The 25,285-nt window shown below is 37.0% G+C and overlaps 1 protein-coding gene across 2 annotated transcripts in view; it reads right to left on the reverse strand.

Annotated features, from left to right (window-relative positions):
* Positions 1-25,285, reverse strand: part of LOC122811760 (activin receptor type-1-like) — a 393,690-nt gene that overhangs the window by 162,302 nt on the left and 206,103 nt on the right. For both annotated transcript variants that reach the window (XM_044083816.1, XM_044083815.1), the window contains exon 3: positions 1,207-1,467. In XM_044083816.1, the coding sequence (XP_043939751.1) occupies positions 1,207-1,467 (261 nt within the window). The remainder of the gene's footprint in view (positions 1-1,206; positions 1,468-25,285) is intronic.

A 25,285-nucleotide genomic window follows, 5' to 3' on the forward strand; every position in this document is an offset into this window, starting at 1 on the left:
ACTTAGTACCCAAGGAGACTAGAGGTGGAGCCTGGGAAACTAAGCTTGAGTATAGAGAGATGTTTTGGCAGGTAACCTTGGAGGCTAACAGGATCCCTGGTTTAAATGACCACATTTCCTTGGCCCCACTTTTAAAGTTGAGATCTGCTAAACTATGATGACTTAATAAATATTTTTTAATTATTTATTTTTTAACTCTTTACTATTTTATAGTGTTTTATATTAAATTGATTAATTGATGTATTTACAATATATAAAAACATACATTAAATCCACTATTTCTATATTAGTTGTTTTAAACATGATGTTTTTTAAACTTGTATGCATGCTTTATGAGATGTAACATTGACATTTGGTTATGTAATTTATTTAAGTGATCACGTTCAAGATTTTTTTCCTTTAATTATGAGTAGTTGATGTATTAATATTTTGATTGGCCAACTGATTAATTTTATTTAAAAGGGTTGCTATGGCACCTGTTCTTATCTGATGAAGTCTGGGAGGTGCTTGGACAAAAACGCATGAGTTGTTCTGTGGAGCATCAGTTTTTCAAGTTATTCTGCTTTGCCTCAATAAAACGTTGTTTCATTGCTCCTGTTCCAGTTTTTTGTTTGCCTATACAATATTTCCCATTCATCTTGCTTGAACATCTTCATTTATCTTTTAGGTGAGCAAAAAAAAATCTGATGTGGGGTGGGCATCTATACATACCCCTTGACTGTACAGATTTTTGCAGAATGTCCAGATTTTTGTCTCATATTTTTGGTGTGTTCCTTCTAAAATCTGTACCTTTCTGGCAAATAGCCAAGGATTGAAGTAATTAAATAATGACAAACATTTGAGTTTAAGACTCCACATCTTTCAGAAAATTCATGCTAACGCAAAACCTATTATTCTATCAACTTTCTAAGTTTGTAAGATCAATATTTAAAATCTGTCCCTATTTGTCCCCCCATTGTTTTAGGTTTTGTCCAGATTTTCTGCTCTAAGAGGTTGAGAGGTATACATACATTATCATAGTGTACCATCAGCCATCAACCAAACAATTATTTTGCATCAACAGCACCATCTGCTCTTTTTTAACTCTTTCAGTCTCTGGTCACACATATCTGACTCCAAGCATCCTGCATCTTGGACAAATACTGCATGAAAACAACTGATTTGTAGAACTGTGCCAGTTATGAAAAGTGAATTAAAGCTACAGACCATGGGTGGTCGGTGGTGGTGGTGGTGGTGATGTGGGCCTGAAGGTATGGTTGTTGCACAGATCCTGTTGGCAGCAGTACATTGTATGAGTCGGACCTGATCCATGACATTGGTTACTTGTATCCCTAGAAAAACATCCTGATTCTCTCTGCTCTGTTTCTGATACTTTCTGAAAGTACACATAACACTTATAGCCTTTGCAGGTTGTATTGGCACAGGAAGGATTTTTACAAAAACAGAGCACCTCATCCTTGCTGGGACCTGCAAGGAAAACAAAGAGGATGAAAGTTAATCAGTCAAATAATATGCACTATACATCATGTGTTACTTTGTATACTTTCTATGCTACATTATTGAAGCATCTATATCTCATTACTACAGAAATGGAAAAATAAAAAAGCACTGTGGTCAGAAACTGAAAATAATGCATTTTAACTAATCTTGATATTGCATAGAGGACTAATGTCTCAGCATAATTGTAAATAATTATTTTCAATGTATTCAACCCTATAGTGACTTAGCGGTGGCCATACTAATGTGAGTCATTCATTTGTTTTGGTTAAGCTTTCTTTTCCCTTACCACAATACATACCATATCCTATAAAAACAACTTTGAATTGATTACACATCTCTTTCAAGCTGTTCTGACAATTCAGCTAAAATGTTAATACAGAGAATTATAGCTTACATTCAGAATTTCAGCAGGGAGTTTTCTCTACTTTTTTCCAGTGATGCATTCTGATATGTGTTTTAAACATAATGTAATGAGTTATTTCATCTTCTGCTAAAACTAATCCTTAAATTACATTTTTATAAAGCTAAGAATCAATTAACTGCAAGATTTCTCCAAATTGACCCTCTTTCTCTTGCAGAATTATTAGGTTTTTTCATATTCTAAACTCAGCTACTCAAACGCTATACAGTAAAAGAGCTGTGCATCTCCAAAGACTACATATGTTTATGGCCCAGGTTTTACTAAGTTTATGGCCCAAGTGGAATGTAAAGAAGGCAGTTCTGAATGAAACTAAGCAAAGTAAAAGAGCTGAGAATCCCCACATAATAAATGTATGAACCCTGTGGCAGAAAAAGAAGGAAGGGCTACAAACACATTGCTAATTTTGGTATTTTGGGGACCAAGAAACTTACAAAGATAGTAAATAAAGTCCTTAAGAAAACACTGTGAAATTTTATTCAAACCCAACAGGTTGTACGTTTGAGAAGCTGAACAACCTAGAGATGAAATGCAGTAACAGCTAAATCATGGTTTATTTATGTTCTTTTTTTTTTACACTATTTTATGTCTGATTCTCAGCTGAACATTGATTGGGCCTTGCCCACTGTTCACCCTATAAACTAAGTGAGCCCTATAGTCCATTTGTTCCCTTATGGTGAGAGGTGAATGAGTAGTAACTGGGATTCACCATCCTCAAGCTAGGAATTAAGATTTTCTGTTTTAAGCCCTAACTTCCTCTGCACATCCCCAAAGCATCTAAGGGGTCAGAATGCAATGGGCATGCCAACAGAGCCAGCTATGGTTTATTTATATATGACAATATACAGATCATTTTGCAGGGATGAAAAACAATCTGTGAAGGAAAATGTTATGCTTGGGTATAATTGCCCTTTAAACAATACAGAGTTAACTAACTTATCAGTTAATCATTATACAGTTTTCCTTCCACTCAAAAACATTGTATCTAAAGAGTTTGAGCATTAATATATGTTTTCCATGCATTATTAACAAGTATATGGCTCATACCACTATTAAACATAGCTGTAGCTAGGTTACTTGGCATTTAGGACAATACCCAAATTATTATCCCCCCCCCCTAAACAGACTAGAGAAGCAATTGAAAGAAAACATTTTTCCATATATAAGCAAAGAGCTATTATGTTTCTATATAATAGATCTTTGCAATTTTTCCTACATTCTTTTCAGAAACTATCATCTTCTTGCTAGAGTTTCTGCATTTTCGGAACTCATCTACATGGCTGCAATCTCAGTCATAAACATTTAAATAATTACTGATACTGGTTGCAGCTGCAGACATTGATATTTAGTCATGGAGAACTTCCCAATAACAGAATTTGCTCTGCTGACTTACGTGGACCAAGAAGAACCTCTTCTCCAGTGTGTGTGTGTGTGTGTGTGTGTGTGTGTGTGTGTGTGTGTGTATATGTGTGTGTGTGTGTGTGTGTGTGTGTGTGTGTGTGTGTGTATATATATATATATATACCCTAACAGATTGCATCTGGGCATCCATTCCATTTGCTAGCCACACAGAAGCAAAGGAATCCAGTAGAACTCACTGAAAACAACTCCAGATACAATAAAAGCCCGTAAACTGTCGACTTTATTGTGCTCACTTTAAAATCCACTTTTCGTCAAGACACTGTTGCTCAACTTCTTCAGATACAAAAAGGTGCACAAGTTAAAAGCATATCAAAGCAATAAGTGTCATTTAAATTTAAAACTCCCCTCCCATGTGACTTTAATAGATATAACCATTGATTCTACTCACACGGCTAGTCAATAAATTATTCAGTAGACAGATATATTGTAATTAAAACATATTGTCACTTGAGTTTCTAACTATGAATGCATTAAATCTCCAAGCTTCCCTATTCTACACATGTACTTGTAATTTAATGAATGTTACTTTACTACGCTAATTTGTAGTAAACACTCAAACAAATTATCGTACAATGTGTAGTCGGGTAATGTGTCAAAACTCCAGATTTTAAAAAAATCAACAGTACGTCCGATACTCGATGTACATTGTATCAACTATGTCTACCAACAGTGTTGTCACTCCCAAACTTTGTACAACACATTCACTTTCTAGCAAACAACAGCGTAATCACAACAACGTAAGAATGTCAGGAATAAAATATTCTCACATCTTGTCTTCTAATACTATGCCTATGTCATTGAAAGGTTAAAAACCTGCATAATATTTAAAAACTATCAGTATTAAAACCTAATGTATTAAAAACTAATAAAAGATTAAATAAAAATGTTTTTTTTCTTACAAAAGAATTATATATATATATATATATATGTATGCATGTTTTTTCATTTATTACCTAAAATTTTTGTACTTTATAATACAAATCAAGCTACACCATGTGGCCCACATTACTTCAATGTCTTGCTCATTTGACACCAATGTGTGTCTACAAAACATATAGCAAGACATGAGTGAAATAAAGCACTAAGATAAAGTACACACACGTATACTACTAAAATAGTAGTGACACTGTTAATAAATCTTAAATGCTAGTGAAGTTATAGCTACTGATTGCTACAACAGTGACTAAACCAATCTTTGTCAATAGTTGTGAATACTATGATAAACTTACTTCCAAGTGGCCCCTTACAGTACTCTAATAATAGTCTTACTACTGATGAAATGTTGTGAAACGGAAAGACTAGTTATACGTTTACTGTAAAGTCGTTGTCCGTATACTAAGTGTGCTCAGACCTATACCTATGTAAATTACAACCTTATTACCTAAGCAAGTTCTTTAGGCGTAAAATGTACATAATGGAACTGAATTCATTAATTCCTGTATATTGACATGCATTTAATCGTAATTGCCATATTAGCTCACTTCTCTCCAATCTAAGTGTTTCAGGTCCAACTCTACCATCACTATGTAGTTGTTGGATCACCCTGAATTTAAAACTATGCCCCTCAAACTCCTTGACATGTCTAACTAGTGCATTTTCTACTTTGGATCTACTAATACAGTATAAATGTTCATAAATTCTTTCACAAAGTTTTCTGTCAGTTTTTCCTATGTAAAACGCTTGACATGAATTACACTTAGCTAGATATATAACTTGTTTGCTTTGGCAATTGAATCTACCTTTAGTTTTAAATGTTTTATCTCTAATATGGAAGTTTATGCCTTCATCAATGTGCTTACAATGTCTGCACATATTGCATTTATACATTCCTGCTCTGGGATGTACTTTTATCTGGTCGGACTCTAGAATAGCTTTGAGGTTACTTCCCCTTCTATAAACCACCTTTGGTCTTTCTGGCATAAGAGTTTTCAGCCTGACATCCCCTGTTAGAATCGCCCAGTTCTTGTTAATAATGTTTACTAGTGAACTAGTGTCCAATGTGTATGTACAAATAAAATACAGAGGGCTAAAAGTAGATTGAATATTTCTCACCATCCCCTGTTGCTGTGTGTTATACTTCAAAACTGGTGTATAAATACCGCTATTCCTTTTATGTCGGACTTCACTCATAACTTCTTGTATTAACGAGGCTGGATAACCCCTCTGGGTAAAAAATGTATACAGTGTGTCACATTCCTCTTCGAAGTCTGTATCTCTGGAAACCATCCTAGCAGCTCTTACAAGTTGGCCCTTCACTACAGACTTCTTCTGATGTGGAGGGTGACAACTCGAGTATTGTAAAAATGTCTTAGAGTATGTTTCCTTGGATAGATTTTCGTCATGAATGTCTTAGCCTGATAGTCCTTATTAAGCTCAACATCCAAGTATGCTATTTTGTCCTTGTTAAATGTGTAAGTGAACTTCAAAAAGTTTGTACTCGTGTTAAAAAAATCTATCATACTCTTCAGTTCCTCTATTTTACCCTTAAATAAAATAAAAATGTCATCCAAGAATCGTGTGTAAAGACCAATGTGTTCATAAAAGGTGGGATGTGTTAACACATGTAATCTTTCCCAGTTTGCCATCACTAAATTGGCAAAACTGGCCCCACAGGGGGATCCCATGGCTACACCAATCTCTTGATGGTAATATTTCTTGTCAAACATTATGTAATTGTATGACAAAACTATATCCAAAAGTTCTTCCATTAAATTTATCTCTGGCATTAACGCCCCATGTCGTCTCATCATATTAGATGCCCACTCTATACCTACACTATGGGGAATAGATGGATAAAGGTCCTTCAAGTCGATTGTAAGGAACAAAAGTTCTTCGTTAAAAGCACACTTATTTATTGTTTCTAAAAAGGACCATGAATCTTTTGAGATCTGTGGTTCCAAAGTAACGTATTTCTTTAGAATATTATCCACTACTTTTGCACATGAGTAAATTATACTATGTCTCGCATCAACCAACGGGCGCATTGGTGGGCTGTCCACACTTTTATGTACCTTTGGGATGCCGAATAGGATTGGAATCCTAGGTGCTGGTTGGATCAGATAATTGTATACTGATTTGTCAATTTTTGCTTCTATGTATAAGTCCTCTATAAAAGTTCTAATTCTTCTATATGCCACATTCAGTTCATTCCTTGAGACTTCTGAATATGTCTGAGTCTCAAAAATTTCCAGCATTCTTTTGTTATAATCAAAATTATTCATTATAGCTATCCCACCCCCTTTGTCCGGTTTCATAAATCGCACTGGTGCCTGGCAGAGAAATCTCAAGTTATCTCTGTCAGTTGTACTGATATTATGTTTACACCCCTTACCCCTGTTCTGTATTCCGTCTCTGTCTAACATGTTACGTAGATCTAATTCACAGATTTGTTCAAACAGTGTTATTAATGGGTGTAACGGAGGGGTTATATACACTGGCCACATAGAAGCCATTTTTGTTATTTGAATGTTCGCCCATTAAGGCTACTAAATTCAACTTACGACTAAAAAGTTTTAAATCAATCAGTATACTTGCTATGTCCAAATGTGTTGAAGGAACAAAAGTGTGGCCTTTTGCCAACAATTCTATCATATCGTCCATGATTGTAATGTCTGAATAATTAAAAATTTTAAAGTCCATAGTAGCATTACACAACACCTGACACTTTTGTTCTTCTACTGGGCTTACACTCGGTCCATTACTTATTATCATTTGTTCTTCATTCTGTTCTTTCCTGTGTAGCCTTTCCCTTTTCCTGGAACAAAGTTTGAGGCTCGCCTCTGAAAATTTGTGTTGTTCACTATATTTGAAGTGTTAATACCATTCGCATTGTTATTAGCTGCTATTCTTTCGCTCCGTCTTACTGGGCCATTTCCTTCAACCTGATAAAAAGTTTGTTGTTGATTAATATTATTACCAGATGTTCGCTCTTGTTCCTGCTGTTCATCACTATTGGGACCTTCATTTAGTGAAAAATTCTCCTGTGAAAGTGGGGGTTTAGGGTAGGCCACACATAATTCATATTCCTTCAAGTCTCTTTTGATTTTTTTTATTTTAGTCGTATTAATTTTTGACATGTATTGGTCTATACTGTCAAAAATTCTCTCGTATTCGTATTGATATTTTAAAAAAATCAATGTCATTTTTAATTTCTATGTCCAAGTTGTTAGTCTCAGTTATCAATTGGTCTGCTGCCTGTTGGTAATGGTGACAGAAAGTTGATAACAACTCTATACCATGTTTGTCAAATAAGTTAATCAAGTCCTTGTGAAAACTGGAAGCTTCAGCCAACCCGGTTGGGTACTGCCAAACCCTTAAACCTTTAGGAATAATCTTAAGGCGAATGCATTCTTGAAAATATGCTATTTCTAGCTGTATTTTCCTCAGTTTCACTAATTTTATATCAAATAAATTCATTTTGGTAGTCAAATCTTGTCTTACCTCGTTCGGAGAACTATCTGCATTCATAGAAACCACTTGTGCAAAAGTAAACGGCTTATTAACCCAAGTGTTCAAATTAAAAGTCTGTGCTGAAAGCACCTCGTTGTTAGCTGAAGTAGTAGGTCTAAAAACTAGTCCTTCCAAATGAGTGCTAGCACAGTTCCGGATAACACTGGTGTTCAAAACTGATATTCCTTGGTTTCCAGTCAATGGTTGTTTTTGAGCTACATCCCTAGAGTTAACCAAGTCGCCTGTAATACTTGGTTGTAACAACGCACTTTGTGAAGGAGAAATATCGTCTATCCTTTTAGATAGACTGTCCACTTTCTGCGATAACAGTTCTATGAGTGCCGATAAATTGCACTCATTATCTTGTTGGCTTCGTACCGGAGAGACACTCAGCGTAGGTTCAGGATCCATCACAAACATGAAAACCAACTGTTAAAGAAAAACGCCAACTGCTAGCCACACAGAAGCAAAGGAATCCAGTAGAACTCACTGAAAACAGTTTTTCTTTAACAGTTGGCATCCACTCCATTTGTCCACCTTGGCTATTGTTCTGGTGTCAAAATTTGAAGTAGCTTTATAGTACTTACTATTTTGATAAACAAAGAGACTGAAGAAACCAAACTACATTTTTTTTAGTTGACTGTCACTGTTGACACCCTGACTGTATATACAAAATGGGAAAAGTGGCAGTGAATGTGGCTGTGGATATGGACAACATATTCAGACAATGGCTACATAGGCAATAGTGCTCAAAACAACATAGTCAGACAAAGGCTACATAGGCAATAGTGTTCAAAATAGTTCCAGACAATCAGCAGGGCATCACCCATCCTTCTGTCTTTATAAATCATGGTAAGAGTCTGCGAATGATTATTCAATTCAAGAATTTATGGAGCACGTGGATGGGGATAAAAGCACAACACTTATAGTGGTTCAAATTAAGGCCTGTAATAACCGCTTATATCAGAACCACATGCTCTGCACAATACTTGAACATATAGTCCAGTCAGTGAACACTTCTTAGATTTTAATTTACTGCACCTGTGTTGAAATAGATCTGGCATTTGGTTAATGTTAAATGGTAAAGCATGGTGGGATGTTGTTGCTCAGCTGTTTTAGATGGCAATCTACACTACTGTTTGTATCAAAGTATAGCGTTAAGCCAAGAGAATTTGTAGAACAAATCTGTAGAGTAGGTAAATCTAGTCAAATATATATTTTTCAAGTGATCCTACAATATGAAAATAAAAACTGCTAATAGTGCCTCTTCTAATGGAGCCTTTGTCTGGTCAAATTACTAAACTTTAAAGACCTGAGTGGGATATTTTGATAAAACTAACTGATCGATTGTCCAAACAAGAAAAAAAAAGTATTTTTCCTAGTATGTGCTCCCTGCACCTTCACATTAGCATGACTGTTATAACTGAAGTTACTGCACCTTGAGGAAAGTAGATATTCCCCAGTACTGGTATAAAGTATGTCACTAATGAAATGATGAATGACCCTGTGCAGATGAATCAGATGGTTCTCCTTTGAAGTGAGGAGTAAAATATATCCATCATTTTATTACTATCCCTGCTAAAAGGGAGACCAAAGCTATGATCCTATAGTTGTTTCCGCTCATTCAATTAACAAACTTTGGAGGAGAACATAAGATCAGTGTTTTCTATAATGGAGTGTAATCTTTTAGATGATATTTGCACTGCAGGTTTTCATAAGAGGTCCATTCATTGTGCATTCATTTAACTAACCACCCTTTTCATTTAGTGAAGGGAACAGTGACAACATAAATTATTACTATGAGGGAAGAATGACCACCAAAAAGAAATACTTCATGCCTGTCCCGCTCTTTACCTGGAGAAACTATACAAGTCTGCAACCTTTGTAAACTGGCACCTTTTGCATAGATGCTAAGGCTAAGAATAAAACTCCAGATTGTGGGAAGCAGCTCATGGGCTGTTAATGAGCTGCTTCCTGTAGTCCAGGGTTTGATTCCCTTGGCCTCCAACTGACTACTTTGTGACTCTGTGCAAGTCACTTAACCAGACAGTGCTTCTGGGCTGAGTCTGAAAAAGGTCCACATCGACCAGTGCTTTACCCTAGTTAACAAATGCAAACAAATAAATAAATAAACAAACAAGTATATAAGGCTGGGTAGACTCTCTTTGTCAAAATGTTTAGGTAACAAACCTTGGAGTCAGAAATTCTAGCCCCCCCCCCCCCCCCCCCATATAAAGTATGGACTGATCTTGTTAATTTTCTTTATCAAGCTAGGAGCTAGCATCCTAGAAAGCAGCTCACATTGACAGCAGCGATTCTTTCTAACAGGTTTAAGTTAAACTGGTGTTCTGACTCAAGGTGGGGCATGAGAATCTCATAAAATACACAGAGATTTAAGGGTTCCATGCCTTGTCAGTTGTTTTCAAGCAGGATTCCTGGTACCTTACTGGAAAAAAAATACACGTATTTCTTACTTTACAGCTGCTGTATCTTTTTTTATTCCCAATAAGTCCAGTTTAATCTTCTTACTGCCCTATACTCACTGACTAAATACATGCCTTATACCCAATGGCTACAAACAGAAAAAAACAAGTTACCAAAAATGTCAACTCACCCAGCTAAACTCTCAGTTAAGAAACATGCATGGGGGTGGGTAGATGCCGGATAACTAGTTTCTGGTTGCTTGAGAGTTATTATTAAAAGTAGGCTTGACTAATAATGTACCCTATACTATTTATTTGGTTTGATTCTTTTTTAAAACTCTAAAACTCTAAAAATGTAAGGTATGTTTCTCCTGGGGGAGGGGCAGAAAGTGAAACACATGAAATTTGTACTGTATTTCTTTGATATGTTTTTGCTGGTTGCTTAAGAGTGCTGGTTGCTTCGTTTCCGGTTAACTGAAAGTTTACTGTACTTATTACTAACCTGGAGGTCCTAACCAAATCAGTCAAGATTTCCATAATGATGGCCCAGGTGATTTTGATGTTTTGATAGAAGTAAACTGTCTTATGTGAATAAGTTAATTTTGATTTTGTACCCCTAGCATTACACGTTCTTGTTTTTTATAAATTGTATGGATGGTGGCTGTTTGACAAACACACAAATGCTGGGAATATAGGAATCCCTGTTTTCTGCCTTTGTGAAACACAAATGGGAAGGAAACTGTATTGTTTGTTCATTATGTAGCCATTGGAGGAGTGATACAGACCTTTTAATACACCTTGTAGTCATCTGGAAGGTAATAAACATGAAGGTTTTTCCATTCTTAACCCAGTAAGACTGAAAACAAATGTCTTTTCAGCTAATGAATCCTGACATTTTTGGAGAACTAGACTCCAGTACAATATGGAACCAGAAAATCCTCCATCCACCACTGAATACAACACCCCATTTGGGATGTAACTTACTAAGCATGTCAAACAATTGAAATGACTTCAGTGGTTTGTAACTAAAAAGATCATGGGCTTACAAAGACCTGAGCTACCAAGAAAGACGGGAGGCTTTATCTATACCCAGTATCATACAGACTCCTTAGGGGTAATTTATGCCTTGCTTATAGGACTATAATGGATCCAGCAGTCTAAGAACTCTTAAACCTCAATAAATCAAACAGTCCAGCTAACACCAGGGCCACAGATCTAAATTTACCCCAAAAAGTAAATTAGACAATGTACAGAGATAGATCTGTCACATAGCACCCACCCCTTCCCTGGAACAAACTTCCTCTCCAAGTTAAGCAGCGTGGCACACTGTCTGCCTTTAAAATGGAGCTGGACAACTGAATGGGAATTCATAGATTCACCCTGGTATGATTGGCCTGGCCCTCCTTGAAAGGGGAGGGAAGGCCTAAGGGTGGGTACTGGCAAAGCAGAACATGCCATCATGGCTCATTTGCTTTGGAACTCCTATGATTTTATTATAGTTTTCACTGAACTTCTCTTTGATGAATCCAGTCTAAGAGAATTATACAAGTTTTCATAACATATTTTACAGTCTAAATGATAGCTAACGTTAGGGAAGAAATCCTGTAGTTAGGCACATTAGTTGTGTTGTTTGGTTTTAGTAAGCCTGCAATGACAAACTTCGCTAAGTAAAAAGAAATGGATTGCCTTCTAGCCATATAATTGAAAACAGATGTAGGATAATAAAGAAGCAAATGATGAAAGTTAAAAGAAAAAAATTACTAACAGATCCTATCGTGACCACAGATTCTCAAGCAGTTTTTTTGCTGACCACATCTTCTTGCATAAATAACTTAAGTATACTAACTTTACAGCTGCACATCTTTGGAGACTGGACAAATACCACAGGCACAAAAATATTTTCATTCTCCCCATCTGGAGTATCCCACTGTTTAAAACCAAATGCCCTAACTACACCTGCATCTGAACTTCACAGTTTACAGACAGATTCATCTTCTTATTGCCTTGTGCCCACTGACTAAACACACAGAAAAGACAAGTTACCAAAAATGTCAACTCACCCAGCTACATGAAACAAGTGGAAAATAGTGTCACTTGATAGTAATGCATTTTGATATCAGCACACTGATACTACCACACTTAACACTTAAGGATGTGACAAAATGGCATGCTGTCTCCAGTTCAGTCTCCCATTACAAGCGTCGCTCAGCAACCATTGTTGGGTGGAAGCCAGACTGAAGGGCCATCATTCAGACAGCCATGAAAGTTTTTGGTTCCTTTTACTGTACCCCTACTCTCCACCCTGTAACCAGGGGTGTCTTTTTCAAAGTGGCATGAGGATTTGGCTTCACCTGCACCAGACTAGGAATGCCCAGTTTTAATGACTGGGTGTTAACTGCTCCATAGCTAGAGAGTTAACCCTGGTGCATCTTCAACCTCAGCATGTACAGACTTTTTTTAAGCTGTAATCCCACCACTGGTGGCCAATAGGCATGTTTACTGTTTTTGATGCACGGCAATGTTCTTTATGCGCATGTGAACATTTTCACAAGACTGCCAAAGAAGTCTCATTCAAACTCAGTGAGTGGTAACACCAATCTATGTTGTATGCTATGTAGCTTTCATTTACAGTATGTGCAGGCACTATAACAGGTTTGACTGGTACCCCTCCCCCCCGGAATGAGAGAGCCAGCACAGGCCATTCACTTCGACCCTCCCTCCCTCACTGACCTCTCCTTCATCCTGGGTGTTTTTGTTGCAATTCAGACTTTATCTGTATTTGTCAGGAAGACAACATTCAAGATAACTAACTATTAACACAGAAAAGATCTTTTTTGTCAGACAAGCTTCTTGCACCCTCAATGAAGGGGGACGCCCAGGGATTCCACTTGTGCTCCTTTTGGACAGGGGCAATAGGTGCTGGTTTTAGTGTCTGCTTGAAACAGACACCCTTGGGAACATGGGTTGAACTTGGCTAGGCTTGTAAGGGCCCCTGGGGTTGTTAGCCTAGTAACCTCATATGATCTTTATGATCCTATAATTATATTAAGCTTCAATATCACTTTGGTTGCTTTAACCAGATGAACCTTCTGCTGCTTTGGATTCATTCCTACCAACCAGAGTATGGAAAAGGATATAGGGTTGAGGCCTATGTTATTTCTATTACTTTCTCAGGTAAGAAAATGGTGCTCAACAGAAGTTAGAAGCAATGAATCCAGTCTCTAGCTCTGCTGTTTATCTAATTGTGTAGGCTTAGCAAGTCATCAAGTAACACTCTCTGGTGCTCCTAGAATGCACCTGGGATAATATCAATGTCATGAGGACAACATACATGTTCAAATCAGCAGAAGAGTGGATTGGCATATGGTATATATCCCATGACATACAGAAATAATGTATTTTGTGCAATGAGATGTGACAGAAGTTAAAATAAACAAACTGCATACTTATCTGTTTTATTGTTATTTATTTTGTAAAATTGTTTTTTTAATGTTAGCAGTGATGAGCAGACTACACATTTGAGAAGGGTGTGTTGGCTTGAAATTTCAAAAAAAAACCTGTGGGAAAAATGGAGAGATGATAAATCAGCAAGCAAAGGAAAGTAGTATTGCTGGAATTTAATTCATCCTCAAGTCTTGGTGAGTACCTTGACAAGGTGGACCTTGTTTTTCACAAAATCTCACCAAGATGACACTGATGTATAGACTGTATTTTATATAGCATACATCATGGACAGAAGTAGGTTAAAAATAAAAAAAGATAGCTGGGTGCACAAGACCCAGGATAAAAAAGTGCCCAATCCTGGTAGGTGCACTGGTGCCAGGACTGGAAAAAATGACAGTGTAGAATCCTCAGGACATGGAAACATTCCTATAATGGGACTAGGGCAAGCCAAGGGGGAGGATGGCACCCCTGTTGTAGAAGGAAGTAGTATTCCACAAAAATCACAAAAACTGATGGGCCAAAAAGAGTAATAAAAATTACAGAGTGGACTATCGAGGATAAGAAAGAAATTATCCATTGTTACTATTATACAAGAAGCCCAGAATTTCCAGACAGAAGATATACAAAAAGATTAAGAGAGAAATTAGAGGAAAGAAAAATACTTGCACAAGAAAAACTGTCAGAAGCTTCAAATAAAAATTTGGGTTCATTAATATAATGGATTTATGAAAAACATTATATAGACTAAGAAACCAGGGGCCATTTGGAAAAAGAAGTGACTGAGGATGTATGAAAATATAAAGAACAGAATCTGCAGATTTTTGAAAGATATAAAAAAGAAATATGGACATTGGAAAGAAAGAGAGATCTGATATGGTGCAATGTTTATGCAAACAGGAAAGACAAATGAATTAGTACAAAAAAACAGCCTCAAAGATATTCAAAGGGATATACAGGCAAAGGCATTCAGATGTGGAAAATTTCACAACACAAAAAATAAGATCATAAAGAGGGAAGGTAGAACAGAAGATTAGTAAGGTAAAAGTTAAAAAAAATAGAAGTTGAGGTTATGGAACACCTGTGAAATAAAGAATTTAGTGTAGAAAGTCTAACACAGGTTATATCACAGCATAATGGATCAATGAGTCCCCCAAGTAAGGAGAAACAGTTGGAGAAGGATACACCTGAAGAAGAAATATGGACATGGAAAAGAAAAATAGATTTAATACGATACAATATTTATGATAAGGAGAAAACAAAACTAATCGATAAAAACAGAGCAGCACCAAAGATATTTGAAGAGAAATACAGGCAAAGGAATCTGAATATGATATATTTTACAATACAAAAAACAAGAAAACAAAGACGAAAAGTGAAAAGAGGATTAGTAAATGAGAAGTTAAAGAAATCGAAACTGAGGTTATGGATTACCTGTGAAGTGAAGGCTTTAGTGTGGAAAATCTAATTCTGATAACATCACAGCAGGATAGAGTAATGGATCCCCAAATTAAGGAGAAACCAGTGGAGTGGGAAACATCTGATTAGTTGCCATATAAAGATACTTTGGAGCCTTCCACATGAAACTAGTACAAAAGTTCAGTTGGAGTTGCACAGCAAGGGAAGGAACAAGAAACTGTAACAACTCTGATGGCGTCAATGTTGTGGAGTGATAGGCCAGTGAGTTCCCACATGACAGAGCAATGTATGACACAGGCTGAAACTGATGAGAATGTGGCACAGGAAGATGCTCTGGAATTTTCTGTTGAATGCCCACATGAAATGGAGAACAAAGAATGTGCCCTCAGTTTAGAAGAAAATGATCTAAGAGAAGAGTTGCTTAATTTAATAGAGAAGGAGATACATACTAATATCAATGAAAAATGACTACAGAAAGTCAATAAACCCCCAAAAGTTAGAAGTTTGATAAAACAAATGAACACAGTAATTAGAGCTGTTCACAGAGATTCATGTGTTATAACAGAAGAAATAAGATATATTACCCTGCATCTAAATTAATAACAGATAAAGTCTTACCGCAAAAACATAGGGCAGCAAGGCAAAGGAATAGGAGAAATCAAATGCCATCAAAGGAAGTATTGAATAGAGAAAACTATAAAGAAATTAAGACAAAAAGTGTCACTGTTAGAAGAGTATAGAAGATGGAACAGGTCAACAAAAATACTCAGAAAGATAGATGTGATAAAAGCAATGCACAGTATTGCAACAGATCAGGATCTATCATACACTATCGCAAATAAAATAAAATTATCAGCACAGGCAGAAAAACTTACAAGATATGTAGATAAATATAAAGGAAAAATGCAAAATAAGCAATTTATTGATGACCCAAAAACAATTTATAGAGAACTGGGAAATAAGGCAAAATGAATTGAAACACCACCAAAAAAGAAGAAATAGACACATTTTGAAGATATTATCTATGAAGATCCTATGGAACATAACAAGTATGCCAAATGGATAGAAGTAAAACAAAGAATAAGAAGTTCAAATGCACAGGATATGAAATGGGATGAAGTAACGGCAATAGAGATTGAAACAAAGTTAAGAAAAGCTCCTAAATGGAAAACCCCAGGCCCAGACACAGTACCTAACTTCTGGCTGAAACTATTAACATCTTTACATAAAGATTTAACCATAAGTAAGAACTATTTATATGTGCACCACGAACAGACACCAACCTGGTTAACAATAGGAAAAACAATACTCCTATTTAAGAGAAAACTTGCAAGCTATTCTAAAAACTATAGACCAATAACTTGCGTTCCGATGACATATAAACTATACACTGGAATTAATGCTGACAGAGTATATAGTCATTTAGAAAAAAATTCAATCATGGCAATAGAATAAAAGGGTAACACAAATCAAGTCATATGGAACAAAGAATCATTTGTTGTTAAATAAAGTCATAATGGAGAACTGTAAGAAGAGGAAGAATCTAAGTATGGCATGGATAAATTACAAAAAAGCATTTGACAGTATCCCACATTCATGGATAAAAGAGTGCTTAAAATGTATAATAATAAATGTATACATTGATTGATTGTATTACAGCAATCATGAAACAGTGGCAAACCACTTTGCATTTAAGCCATGATAAAGGCTAAATTATTATTCCAGGGATGAAAATTCAAAGGCGGATATCCCAGGTTGACTTTTTGTCACCACCGCTCTTTTGTCTTGCCCTTAACCAATTAAGCTGTCTACTTAACAGATTAGATCATGGCTACGATTTGGCTCCCAGAAAACAACAAAGTGAAAAGTCTGTTCATCTTCTTTTTGTAGATAATTTAAAACTATGGTTCATCAGATGAGGAACTGAAAGCACAACTGCAAGTGGTCAAAACTTTTTCAGATGATATAAGAATATCATTTGGTCTTAATAAATGTGCAAAAGCAACCTTTAAAGCAGAAAAATTGCAGTACCAAGAAAACATCAGTTTGGGATAGGAATGTGATATAAAAGAACTTGAGCAAGAGGGAGTGTATACATTTTTCATAACTGAGGAAGGATCAACAATAAGACAGGAACAACTGTGAATAAAACTTAGTAAGGAATATTTTAGAAGACTAAAACTGAAAACAGTGTTGACATCTAGGAACAAAGTCCAAGCTATAAACCAATTTGCTCCTCTTGTCCTAACTTACAGATTTGGCATTATTGACTTCCCCTAAAAGCTGTTGGATTGGTTGGACAGGAAAACAAGAAGGATGCTTCATGCTTATCAAATAATTAATAAAATTCAATGTACACCAAGATTATATAATCCCCATTCTGATGGAGGTATGGGCCTCCTTGAAATTGATTGCATGTATAGATCTGCAAACGTAGAACATCACACACACACACACACACACACATACACACACACACACACACACATATATATATATATATATATATAATATATATATATATATATATATATATATATATATATATATATATATATATATATGGGTCCAGTTTGTAATTTTGAAATACTGAAATTTCGAAATTCAGTATTTCAAAACCACAAAGCCGAAAACCCAACCACAACTGACAAACTTGAAATCACACAATTGCGAAATTCAAAATCCTGTAGTTACGCTACACATACAGTACACACATAAATATACACACAACCCCCCCCCCAAAAAAAAATCAAACAAACTCATCTAACCTAAATATAACTGGGGGGCAAGCCTCCTGACACCCCCCATGTAGGGGGCTGTGCCCCCTACTTATATATTCTAACTCCGAGATCGCACAAACAGAAACACAAACAAAACACACACACACACACACACACACACACACACACACACACACACACACACATCTTACAGTCCCTCAAACACACACATAACAGTCACAATACACACTTACACACACTAAACCCCTAACCAACACACTTACACACACAAACTTACCAAAATTAAACCTAAAAATCCACAAACCGTACCAACAGAAGCAGAAATTCAAAATATCCGTCCTTCGGTATTTTGAATTTTGCACTTCTGCCGGCTTCAAAAATGTGAGTCTGCGGCTTTGGAAGTTCGAAATACTGCAATTCGAGATTTCAGTATTTCGAAATTACAAAGACCCAAACATACTGAAAGTTTTGAAACATGAGAAAAATAAATCTAAGATGACTTCTCTTCTCCATCTAGCAGAAACATATCAGCGTCAAGCAGGAATGGAAATCAAACCAGAAGTAGAGAAAAATCAGGCAGACTCTGAATGTGCAAAAAAACAAAAGAAAGAATATAAGGTAAAGGATCATATCAGAAGGCAAGACGTGGAAAATGCATAAATATAGTTGCAAATATAGAATACTCTTGGAACAATGTTGATCAGGATCGAACACAGGAATGGTTAAGGAGAGGTGAATTTAAACCAGAAGATGAAAAGTTAATATTGGCGGCACAAGATAGTGAGCTACATACACGTTGGTTTACAAAGTCCACTGAACATGTGGGAGAAATAGACAAATGTAGGTTTTGTAAAACAGAATTGGAAACAGTCGCACACCTTGTTGCTGGTTGTGATATACTAATGGCAGAAGGACTGTATACTGAAAGGCATAATAATGTGGCAAGACTGTTGCATTTGGGATTGTTTATACATTATAATATTGAAGTAGCTGAAAAACACTGGAAAAATTAACCACAAAGCATTATAGAAAATGATGAAGTTATATCACATAGGATCACCCACTACCTATAGTTCAAAAAAATAGATACAAGAAAACCAGATGTAGCAGTTTATGAAAAGAAGACAAAAGTAGCATTGATCATAGAATTTGCTTCACCCATAGACTACATTGTCTTATGAAGAGAGAGACACAAAGTTATAAAACACCAGGCTTTGCAGGCAAAAACAAGGGCAGTGTGGAAGAAGGCTACTCAGATAGTTCCAGTAATAGTAGGACCAATGGGTCTTATAAAAACAAATTTACAATTGTACTTATAGTGGATATATAAAGTCTACAAACTCCTGTTAAAATGCCAGGTTTTTGTGATGTAAAAAAATGAGACCACAATAAATCATTTCAAAACTTTTCCCACCTTTAATGTGACCTATAACCTGTACAATTCCACTGAAAAACAAACAAATCTGTTAGGGGAAAAATATAAAAAATAAAAAACATACAATAAGCTGGTTGCATAAGTGTGCACACCCTTAAGTGAATACTTTGTTGAAGCACCTTTTGATTTAATTACAGCCTTCAGTCTTCTTGGGTACACACCTGCCATCAGTTAAAGAGACTGATTAACCCCAAATACAGTTTAGCTGTCCTAGTAGAATTTTCCTGACATTTATTCATTTGCCTGCTACACCAAAAGCCATGGTTTGCAGAGAGCTTGCAAAGCATCAAAGGGATCTCATTGTTAAAAGGTACCAGTCAGGAGAAGGGTACAAAAAATTTCCCAGCATTAGATATCCCATGGAACACAGTGAAGACAGTAATCAAAAAGTGGAGAAAATATGGGACAAAAGTGACATTGCAAAGTCTAGGTACTATGCCAGATGATATCAGCGACCACTCCCTAACCTACATTACCAGACAAAAGTCAGAATGTACAAACCTTCCAAATACAAGGCTAATTCGTTCTACCAAACATTTTAACTTAGAACATTTTCAAGCTGAACTGAGAGCATGTAATTGGAATTGCTTAAAATCACTCCCCCTACAGGAGGCAGTCTCAGTCTTTAACTCTACCTTCTTATCCATACTGAATAGACATGCTCCAGAACGTTCTATTAGAGTAAAGACCAAAACAGCCCCATGGCTTACCAACAACACTAAGAAACTTATTCTTATTAGAAACAAAGCATGGACAAAATGGAGATGCCTTAAACAAAACCCTGATTTAGTTCATTACCGCCAGCTCAGAAATCAGGCTAAGAAATCAATAATCTCTGACAAGAAACATTTCTACTGTAAACTTCAAGAAACCCATCATAACAATGCCAAACAATTCTGGTCATCAGTAAACAGACTACTTTCCCCAGGAACTGTAAAACTCCTTCCCCTTAACGCTGACCCTGAAACCCCTCTCCAGACTGCTAATGATTTTAACTCTTTTTTCTCTGAAACTATCCAATCCCTAGCAAAACAAATGAACACCAACGACCCTAATATTCCATCTAACATAGCTAACTCCTCCTACAACTTCTCTCTAAAACCTATACCTACTTCTTTCATCTACAAACTCATTCTCAAACTGAAACCTTACACCCCTTCTGCTGACAAGCTCCCTTCTCTCTTCCTTCAGAAAGCTGCCAAAGAAATTGCTTATCCTATTTCCTTACTTATAAACAGAACTATCCAAGAGGGAACTATCCCTGACATCTGGAAAGTCTCCTACATAATCCCACTTCATAAAGGAGGTAACTCCCTCGACCTCTCCAACTTCAGACCAATTGCCCTTCTCTCACCCCTTGCAAAAATCATGGAAAAATGTATTCATCAGCAACTCGTTCACTACCTCTCTCTTCACAATATAATTGCAACCTGTCAGCATGGCTTTAGACCTCACCACAGTACCACAACTGCCCTTCTTTCCTTTGTAGACACTATCAACAAAAATCGAAACAACAATACACTCTCTTCCGCTCTTTTCATTGATCTCTCTAAAGCTTTCGACATGGTCAACCACTCTCTCCTACTAAACATTCTTGAATCTCTCTCTTGTGACAAAGTCGCCATTAATTGGTTTAGTTCTTATCTTAACAACAGACAGCAAGCCGTAATATGGGACAACCATATCTCATCACTACTACCCATTTCCATCGGAGTTCCTCAGGGCTCCATTCTTGGTCCACTCCTGTTCTCCCTTTTTATCAACGATCTTCAGACTTCGATCCCACCAGCAACCTGCATACAATACGCAGATGATTCTACCCTCATCTGCTCAGCACCTTCCTCTACTGAGCTGATCTCACTAACCCAAACTACCTTTAATGCTGTAGAAACTTGGTTCTCTAGACGTTTTCTCCTATTAAATGCCAAAAAAACTAAACTTCTCCTCTTCACCCCCACCACTCGGTCTCCCCCCTTAAATTTCTCCATTCTCTCTAATAATGGTACTATCATCTCTCCTGATCCAACTACAAAACTATTAGGAATAACCATTGACAATAATCTCTTTGACCAGCACATTAACAACAACATCAGGTTAGTTAACAGAAAAATTGGTTCCTATATCGTATCAAACCTTTCCTAACCCCAACAACCAGAACCAAGATTGCACAATCTCACCTTCTATCTACCCTCCTATATGCTTCCCCAATTTATACTAACCTGAAGAAAACCAATCTAAAAAAACTTGCTACTTGCTATAACAATATAGCTCGCTTCGCCACTAGTAACCCCTTTAGGACCCATCATTGTATAAATCTAAAACAACTAGGCTGGCTTGAAGTTCAAAACCACATTATAATTCCTCAACTCACTATTGCCCACAATATACTACACCAACCTGACTATACACCTATACTCTCACAACTACTAATCCCTTACAACAATCTTAACTCACTTCGCTCATCTAGTAAACTCATGACAAAAACTATAAAGGCAAACAATACAGCAGGTGATTCCCTTTTCAGTAACACAATAGGTAGAACTTGGAATCTCTTACCTTGTGACATAACTTTGACTACATCCTTGCCACTTTTCAAACAGAAAATTAAACAATACTTTCAAAATCATTGGCTTTGTTCCTGTAGTACACCTGACTAACCTGTGTCTTCTCCACTCTTTTTCATCTCTGCACTTCATTAGTTCTATTCCTTTTACTGTTAGTTTTTAAATATGTACTTTCTGCACAATTATGTGATATTTAATTATCTGCATATTTTTAACTTGATTTTCTTGAGTTTATCCTCACTCCAATGTTTTCTATTTTCTCTGATTGTAGTTTTATCTTAGAATAATTAGATTTATATCTTATTGTAATTTTTCTTAGCTTATAGTGGAGCTTTTCTCCTCGGGCCTCTGCTGAAAATGGACATGTATCCAGCCAGACTAGCCCGGTCAACAAATGTAAAATAAAAAAACTAGACATCCCTCCAAAATTGATGAAAAGACAAAATGAAAACTGGTCATTTAGGCTGCCAAGAGACATACAGCAACACTGAAGGAGCTGCAGGAATTACTGGCAAGTACTGGTTGTGTACTACATGTGACAACAATCTCCCATATTCTCCATATGTCTGGGCTATGGGGTAGTGTTGCAAGATGGAAGCCTTTTCTTACACAGAAAAACATCCACGCCTGGCTAAAATTTGCAAAACAATACATCAAGTCTCCCAAAAGCATGTGGGAAAATGTGTTATGGTCTGATAAGACCAAAGCTGAACTTTGTGGCCACAATTCCAAAAGGTACATTTGGCGCAAAAACAACATTTTGCATCACCAAAAAAACACCATCCCCACGGTGAAGCATGGTGTTGTCAGTATCATGCTTTGGAGTTGCTTTTCTTCAAGTGGAACTGGGGCTTTAGTCAAGGTGGAGGGAATTAGGAACAGTTCCATACAACAGTCACTTTTGGCCCAAAACCTTCAGGTATCTGCTAGAAAGCTGAAGATGAAGAATAATTTCACCTTTCAATACGACAATGACCCTAAGCATACATCTAAAACAACAAAAGAATGGCTTCAGCAGAAAAAAATTAAAGTTTTAGAATGGCCTAGCTATAGCCCAGACCTAAATCCAATAAAACTTCTGTGGGGTGACCTGAAGAGAACTGTGCACAAGAGACACCCTCACAATCAGACAGATTTGGAGTGATTTTGCAAGGAAGAGTGGGCAAATATTGTCAAGTCAAGATGTGCTATGCTGATAGACTCCTACCCAAGAAGACTGAATGCTGTAATTAAATCAAAAGGTGCTTCAACAAAATATTAGTTTGAGGGTGTGCACACTTACGCAACCAGCTTATTGTACATTTTTTATTTTTTATGTTTTTTTCCCTAACAGATTTCTTTGTTTTTCAATTGACTTATATAGGTTATAGGTCACATTAAAGGTGGGAAAAGTTTTGAAATGATTTATTGTGGTCTCATTTTTTTATATCACAAAAACCTGGCATTTTATCAGGGGTGTGTAAACTTTTTATATCCACTGTAAGTAGATTGGGAGGGTGGCCTAATGGTTGAGGTGTTTGCCTTACAAACACAAGGTGCATGGTTTAAGTCTCACAAGGAATAATTGTCTAGGCTTAAAATGGCTCACAAGGGCAGTTAGCCTATTACTAATCTATGAAAGTATGTTACTGATACATGTAAATCCATATGAATTGCAGAAAGAGTCATTACTGAGCGCATTGTGGGTGCTATGAAGAGCACTTCTGGCTAAAATCAAAGATTAAAACAATATTAATTTCATGAACTTTAACTTAGGAATGGGGTCCATTCTCATCATGGTATTAGAAACCCAAAAGACTTGGAGAAATTAAAAAAAAGGAAAAAATCATTTTTAACCAGTTCTAATAGCTGAGCCCTCAGGACCAGCAACAACTGTAGTTTGTGACCTTTAGATGTAAATGCCTCTGCATGTTAAACAAGCTGCAGGCATTAATTATGTTTTTGCCCACTCTGACACAGCATCTTTTGTCATTTCCTGCCTTTATGAGACTTGTCCAACACTTTCTGGTTTACAAGCCCACGTTTGCACTTGTTTCCCGCCTTTCCTGTAACTAGTCTAGTCCAGATACAGACTTGCTGTATCCAGGACTGTTTGTAAGTTTCTGAGTGGTGCCAAAGTCTGCTCTTCAATTTTTCCCTTAGATCTACTAGTTCTCTCCTCTCCTGCACTTATACTAGCTTATTAGTCTAGCACTTTACCAGACTTCTTGTAGCAATTATTGTAGCACACAAAAGTGCTACCAGCACTAAACGTTCTACAAGGAAACAGATCCAATACTTATTATCAATATCCACCCCTCCAGGCATGTCTAAAGGTCAGTTCTCTGTCCTTTTTCCTATTAACCTGGTGAACTTGGGCATCCTGAGGCAATGTAACAACTGCCTCATGTACACCGACAACCCTCTCCTCATACCTCCCAACACTCAGACTTGCAAGAGATACACTTATATATCCAAACTGGAAGCCACACACTCTCCAGCCAAGACCGGAATAGCTGGTCAAGAGGAGAAGGTCAACACTTGCACCACACCACATGGAACACATAGCCCTTCAGAACACACACCAGCACTGCCTTCACATAAAAACACAAACCACACACCCACCTTCACGGAGGCTCTCAATAAAAATCTACCCAAGCAGCAGAGACCTCCAAGGTAGAAACGCAGTCAACCACCACAAAACACACTAATCACGAGACACATAACTCTCCTAAACAGTGTGCCACTCAACCAAAGCCCCTCAGGCAAAACAGCATGCCCAACACACCAGTCATAGGTGACTCGATAGTGAGGCACACTGCTGTCCCACTCACTAGGTTGAATAAGGAGAAAGTAAAAGTCAGCTGCCTGTCAGGTGCCAGGATCCACCACATAATGCATGCACTCAGGTCCCTCAACAACAGGTACAAATATGACTCTGTCATTGTACATGTGGGTGTGAATGACCTGAGATGTACCTCCCTGGACTACATGAAAAGAGACATGGAGGAGCTCTTAGATTATGTAGCCCAGGCGGATATAACCCTAGCCCTGAGCAGCATCCTACCATCACCCAGAATGATACCACAGTACAAGAAAATGATTGACTTCAACAATTGGCTAAGTTTCTGGTGTCATTCTAAGGGGATTCAGTATCTGTCTGCCTGGGATGACATAATTGACAGACCTCAATGCTTTGCCAGAGATGGCCTGCATCTGTCACTCCTGGGCTTCCGGATACTGGCCAAGGCTCTTGCCACCCCTACAGTGCTTTTTTTAGGCAGTGTTCCAAAGACCAAATTACCACTGTAACAGCTACGAATAAATGCAATCTAAGGGTCATGCTGCTGAATGCTAGAAGTCTAAATATCAAAATGCACTCGCTTAAAGTACTCCTTAAAATGGAGAACATCGACATTTGTGCTGTAACAGAGACCTGTTTCAAGGCAGCAGAAAACACCCCTGCACTACCAGGCTATAACTCATCCCACACC

Source organism: Protopterus annectens, chromosome 9.part0 (assembly GCF_019279795.1).
Source record: "Protopterus annectens isolate FY-2018-M chromosome 9.part0, PAN1.0, whole genome shotgun sequence".
Lineage (NCBI taxonomy): Eukaryota > Metazoa > Chordata > Ceratodontiformes > Protopteridae > Protopterus > Protopterus annectens.